This window comes from Sinohyriopsis cumingii, unplaced genomic scaffold, assembly GCF_028554795.1.
Source record: "Sinohyriopsis cumingii isolate HCF-2022 unplaced genomic scaffold, ASM2855479v2 utg002552l, whole genome shotgun sequence".
NCBI lineage: Eukaryota > Metazoa > Mollusca > Bivalvia > Unionida > Unionidae > Sinohyriopsis > Sinohyriopsis cumingii.
The window spans coordinates 269,965-276,670 of NW_028316242.1; the positions used below are offsets into that span (position 1 = coordinate 269,965).

General features: G+C 34.3%; 1 protein-coding gene across 1 annotated transcript; it reads left to right on the plus strand.

Annotated features, from left to right (window-relative positions):
- The first annotated feature begins 4,498 nt into the window (after positions 1-4,498).
- Positions 4,499-5,752, plus strand: LOC149770175 (neuromedin-K receptor-like). The gene has a single exon (XM_089949285.1). The coding sequence runs from the start codon at positions 4,499-4,501 to the stop codon at positions 5,750-5,752; it is 1,254 nt and encodes a 417-aa protein (XP_089805411.1).
- The last annotated feature ends 954 nt before the right edge of the window (positions 5,753-6,706 follow it).

A 6,706-nucleotide genomic window follows, 5' to 3' on the forward strand; every position in this document is an offset into this window, starting at 1 on the left:
TGCTCATTCTTCACAGTTTTCTTCAGATTAGATATTACGGCCCTTACAAAGTTAAGAAGAAAATGAATGAGCTAAATTATGACATTAGTGCTCCTGGGATATAAATACATATTAATAGTATCCGTATATTGAAGAGATAGCCTGGTTAAACATGATATTAATTTAGTTGTGCCTGTCCCACTCAGTGAAGATTTAAGTGAAGGAATATCATCGGATTCTACTGATATTGGAGTGACCAATCTTCGAAATTCAGACATTATGAAAGATCTGGACTAGAAACTTTCACATTTGCAAGAGCAAGAAACAAATGAACTTAAACATTTATTATTTCAATATGAGCACTTATTTCCAGATGTTCCTACAAGAACGAACAGAATTTTCCATGACATTGAAATTGTAAATTCCATACCTGTGTAACAACATCCGTACAGGATGAACCCTCTCAAACACGAATACTTAAAAAATGAAGTTCAGTATTTGCTGAAGAAAGATTTTATAGAGCCAGGTATAAGTGACTGGAGGTCACCATGCATTCTTGTTCTAAAACCAGATAAAACTTTCCGTATGTGTACTGATTATAGGAAGCTGAATAGGGTGACAAAACAGGTTACCAAGAATCGATGACTTTATTGATAGGATCGGAAACGCCAGGTATGTTACCAAATTTGACCCTCTGAAAGGATTTTGGCAAATTCCACTAGTGGAAAGAGCAAACGAAATTTCGGCATTCGTTACTCCAGATGGACTTTACCAGTATAAAGTAATGCCGTTTGGGATGAAAGGGTCGCCAAGTACATTTCAACGACTCATGAATATGGTTGCCTCTGATCTAGACAATGTTGATGCTTACATCGATGATGTCATTATCAAAAACGACACATGGAAAGAACATTTAGCAAGAATTTGGAAATTCATTGACAGACTCACAGATGCAAGTTCAACAATTAATTTATCCAAAAGTGAGTTCTGCCGTGCTAGTGTAACTTTTCTAGGACATATTGTGGGACATCGACAAGTTAAACCTATAGGCTATCTCTGAATTCTATGTGTCTGTTAATAAAAGTCAACTGAAGCTATTTTTAGGTATGGATGGATACTATCGGACATTTTGTTTCAATTTTTTATAATTGCTGAACCTCTGACAAATTTATCGAGCAAGAAAAACAAGTTTCTTTGGACTGAAAAATATCAGGAGGCTTTTGACAAGTTAAAAGCATTACTTAAAAGCGTGCCAGTTCTTACAGCTCCAAATATCAGCCAATCATTTAAATTATCTGTAGATGCAAGTAATGTTGGGGTTAGAGAAGTATTGATTCAAGAAGACGAAAATAGTGTTGATCATCCAGTGTGCTATTTTTCTCAGAAATTAAATAAGACTGAAAGAAATTATTCAAGGATAGAGAAGGAATGTTTGGCTTTGATATTGACGTTACAACATTATAAAGTTTACATCAGTTCAGCTCCTTCTTCGATTATTGTGTTTAGTTGTAACAACTCCCTTACTTTCATCGGCAAAAGGAAGAAAAAAGACTACTAAGGTGTGTTTTGTTGTTACAGGAATATGATATTGACAACAGGCACATCAAGGGAAAAGATAATTTAATAGCAGATGCACTTTTCGGTGTATAGAAATGTATTATTTCATGTACAGTTTATATAATTTATAAGAGTTCTTTTTGACCTCATATAATTTATTCTATGGTTAAAAGAAAGCTTTATCAAACAAATTTTCCCTTTTCTTTATGGAAGTAAGTGTTGCGTATATTTGATTTAATTTATATTTAATTTAATTTAATTGCGAATAGTTTTTTTTAATAAATATTTTTAATTTCATTACTTGTCAAAGTAATGTAATTTTGTTTACTAGGAATTTTATATTTTCCAGATATTTGTTTAATCTGACTGTTTAATTGTTAACACTAAACTTTCTAGCTTTTAATGACCTAGTTCCTGACCTTGATTGAGAATCAAGTAAACAACTTCTTTTTTAAATCCATTATTAATGTGTGATTGATAATAGTGAAATCGAGGCTGACTGGGACTACGTGCCTTTACACGTAAATACTTCTACGCTGTTCTCGAAAATTCTGGAGAGTTTACCCTCATCTGGGAATCTGTTTTGCGTCTCGAGTTACTGTATAACCTTTTAAGAAAGTAGTACACTATTCAATGCTGACTTTTGAAACTGTGTGATATGGTTACAGAATCTATGTCCGTTTCCTTCGAAGAGATACAGCGGTGTGAGATAAATATATGCGTATATGTATTGATATGTATATTCAATTTGTATTTTGTGTTGGCGTTTGTCCATGTTTATATGTTATGTAAATATAATTCATATTGTGATTTAAATTTGTCCGTAATTGAGAGTAGGAGTTATGCCTATCTGACGAATGTCTTTTTTTTTTATAAATAACATATTACTTAGCAACTATTTCTCTACGATTGTAGATTATATTTTAAGATCATTACTTTTTGAAGGTAAACATGTTTATAATTGATGAGTTCAAAGTTTTTTTTTTATAAAAAAAAAACAACAATTAAGAATGTTCTAGAAGAAGATGGTAACAACTTTGACAGGAAACTAATCATCATTCTGGCTCTGTTATTCTGTCTTTTTACATAAATGTTCTTTACTTCAGAATTACTCATCCATATCTTAAGATCAGTCTTAGTGGAGTAAATTTATGTTTTGTTACAGTTCATATTTGAGAGGGTTTGTTTAAATTATTCATTGGGATTAAAGTGCTCATTGACAGTAGGATTAAATGACTATTTTGGAAATTATTGTGAATTCATTCGAGGACATTTTAGATTATGTCATAGTGTTACATCAAACTGTTGGCACATTAGTTAATTTAAGTCCAATGGTACAGAAGCACCGTCAAGATTGGAATTCATTCAGAACATCACTGGAATTCATTTCGAATACTCTATCAGTTCTTTTCAAAATTTCACTTTTTATTCGAGCGAAATAAATTATTTCTTGAATTTTACAAAACTTATTTGTTTTCTCTTTTTGTTACTTCGTTTACGATCATAGAGTTGTAACATTGCAATGGGTTGTAGAGGTGGCGATAAATTACAAAAGTGTGGAAAGGGGAGGGAGTGATTACCACGTTGCTGTAGACTTCTAGCCTCCTTATGTATGTGTGGGAGAGGGGAAAACTACATTAATGCAGACTTCAAGCCTCTGTGTGTGCGTGTGTATGTGTATGTGTATGTGTGTGTGTGTGTGAGAGAGAGAGAGAGAGAGAGAGAGAGAGAAAAGGAATAATAGGTCACTGAAGACATCTACCCTTTTGTGCGTGTGTGGGAGATCGGAATACTAGGTCACTGCTGACTTCTATCCTTTGTATGTGTGTATGGGAGGTCCAAATAATAGGTTATGGCCGACTTCTGGCTTCTTTATATCTGTGAGGGGGATCGGAATACTACGTTACTGCAGATTTCTAGCCTCGTTATGTGTGTTTGTGCGTGGGGGGGAGGAGAGAACACCACGTTACTTTGATTTCTAGCCTCTTTACATGAAGGGAACATAACCCGTTAACATGATTACTCTTCAGATGAAAATCAGTATTACATATTTCTCATCCAAGCCGTATTATTCGTCCAAGTAGTAATCCACCATGTCTACCAACCTTCCACATATATATATATTATATGCATCAATTGTTTAATCAGCTAGTCAGAGTTTCTATTGTAAGATAGGTGCAAGGTTGACAGGGTTTCTGCCTTATAAAACAAACACAACGTAATATTTTGTTATTATCGTACGGGTTATATGCAACCGATACACTGTAAAAATATTTTAACAAAGCACTCTTAAGCAGGTACAAATAAAGACACATACATCATGTGTAAAATTATCAAAAAGTTGTGTAGACGCCTTTTGTATTAATATAACATCTATATTGTTAGCATAAAACACGAAACGATCATCAAACCAATAAATGGTTGCCATAACTTATGACTTCCAATCTCGTTGTTAATCAAAGAAAATGCATACTTCCTCATATTACATAATCACACTTCATCTAGCGTTTGAATCCGGTATCAGTATAATCCCAGGTTTATGCTCTGCCTTTTTCTTTTATTCTTTCATTATCAATCACTTATTTCACGATCTTTACATAATGCAACGGTATTTCGACATTTTTCTCTACGGGCCTTCAATAATTTTTACACACTAGCGGTACCCGGATGTATGGCGCTTGATATCACACCATTTTATCTTATAATGACCATTGCAAATTTATGTCTTTTTATAGGTTTGTGCATCTCTCAAGATGTTTGACAGCCACATGGATATTTATCGTTGAGAGGACTGTGAATGAACCCGTGAGAGCAACCTATGGTTCCACACCAGAGAAGGGGCGCTTCATCTATATTTCGTTACTGGTAATATATTTGAACTGATTGTTTAATAAGGTTGAACAGCTGGAAACTACATCGAACTAATCGTTATCAGATGTAATGCATATCTAGGATCAAAACAATGGCAGGCTGTCAACAGAGTTCCACACCCGTCAGTGAAATAGATATTACATCCAGTAATATTACAAATTTGTACAACAATGAACTTCAACGACTGACGTTCAGCGATAAGGTGACAGAAGACATATACCCGATCATTTATGTGTTTGGGTTGACTGGCAGCTTTATCAGCATTGCTATTCTCCTACAACCCAAAATGCGAACTTCAACATCCGTCTGTCTGGCGACCCTTGCTGTGTCGAACATCCTATATCTCATCACTAACGCCATCTGGAAGTCCACCTGCATAATCAAGAGCTCAGACATGGTCTTTTATTACAAATACAACGTTTACGGATTCTCTGTTCTATTCTACCTGAAAAACAGCTTCAGTCGCATATCTTCTTGGCTGATGGTGGTAATTGCTTCGGAGAAATTGGTGGCCGTCACGTTTCCTCTGAAAGTCAAAGTCTACTTTACAATAAGAAATATATTGGTACTTTTAGTCATTATATCTACCGCAACCTTTCTCTTCCTGTTACCGTTTTGTCTAACATTTAGAGTGGATTATATATGTGATCGGAGCTTGCAAGCAAATGTGGTCTTCATGAAGGAAACGGATTACTACAAAGACAATAAAGATCTGCTTGATAACTATATAAATTATTTCCTGGTTATTGCCTTCAGATATTTACCGATGGCTTTGGTAGTTATCGTCAATACCAAAATTGGGATAGCACTGTGGAAGAATAGGCGCTATAGACAGATGACATTTCCTTACAGCAGAAATTGGGCCAAGTCTGGAAAAGAACGTAGGATAATGGTCGTGCTAGTTTCATTTGTGACAGTTTTCATAGCATGTGTCCTTCCCGGAAATATCCACGTCGTCGTCACGATTGTCGTTGAGGAGTACAACTTGTATCGAAAGTACCATAACCTATATGTCACCATGGGCAATATTTCACTCCTGCTAGAACTTTTGAATCCCTCAGTTATTTTCTTCATATACATGGCTACGAATAAAAAATTTATGAAAATGTTAAAGGGCATATTTTGCAGGTGCACAGCTAAGCAATTGACCAATGCTGCACCGGCTAACTTCCAAGAGGATAAGTTTTTGGAGACTCAGCCAATAGCAAAGGGAATGTCAACATTTGAGGTGCTACATATGACAAGAATTAAATTTCCAGGTACGACCAAGACAACGTTTGCACTTGAAGTGAGAAGTACGAACCATCTTGACCAATCCAGCCAAGCTGACCCCACGATGGTCTAATTATGTTGAGTTTTATTTATGGACCTGTAGTGTTGTAAATTTCTGGGTTCTAAACCTTTGAGACATCTTTTACGTCTCTATGGTCTTAAAATAAATAACAAAAAAGAGCGAAATCAAGTAAGTTTGTTAAGATTGAAAATATAATTTATTTCCATAAAACAGAATGTGAACAAGTAAAAATAACTCACAGTATGGTAATTAAATCGTAACAGTTATAAATGTTCTATCAAGTCCAAAATTATAGAGTAATCCGAAGGAGCTCCAGTGGTATTCGGAATGATTCCCACTAATGTGCTGATGTTTCAATAGTAATGAATGAATCACACTGATATAACCCCAACATGTCATTCGATGAATTCACAGTAATCCAGAAATAGCTACCATTTCCAAAATCGAAATGGTTCGATCACTTTGTAAATCAAGTGAATGATTGAATTAAATAAATGAATTCTCTCAATTAAATACAGCTGAATATCTTCCAAGACTGGTGTTTGCTACTACTAATGTCCAATTCTCGAGTAAACATCTATTATATACAAAGTTAGGACTTATTTTCAGAAACAAACGAAAGACGCATATTCTTTCTAGAATGATTTCAGCACGTAAATGATATAGATGTTAACCAGTCAGAATTCATGATAGCCTCGTCCTGAATTTAGATTACGTAATGTTTACCTTGATAATAGTATAACTCATCATTGGAACCTTATGAACGAATCTACGTTCTATGGTTATAAAATCGACTTGTTCTAAGAGTACAACCGATTCATAAAGAAAATTTATTGAAGATATTAACTCAATAACCCTTACAAACCACGATAATGAAAACAATACACACAATATCAATATATATATATATATATATATATATATATATATATATATATATATATATATATATATATATACATAACACAGAAATGACCGTTATTTACATCATCAAGGAAAAAATTG

Coding starts and splice junctions, on each gene's coding strand:
- LOC149770175 (XM_089949285.1), top strand. CDS start 4,499: ATGGCAGGCTGTCAACAGAGTTCCACACCCGTCAGTGAAATAGATATT.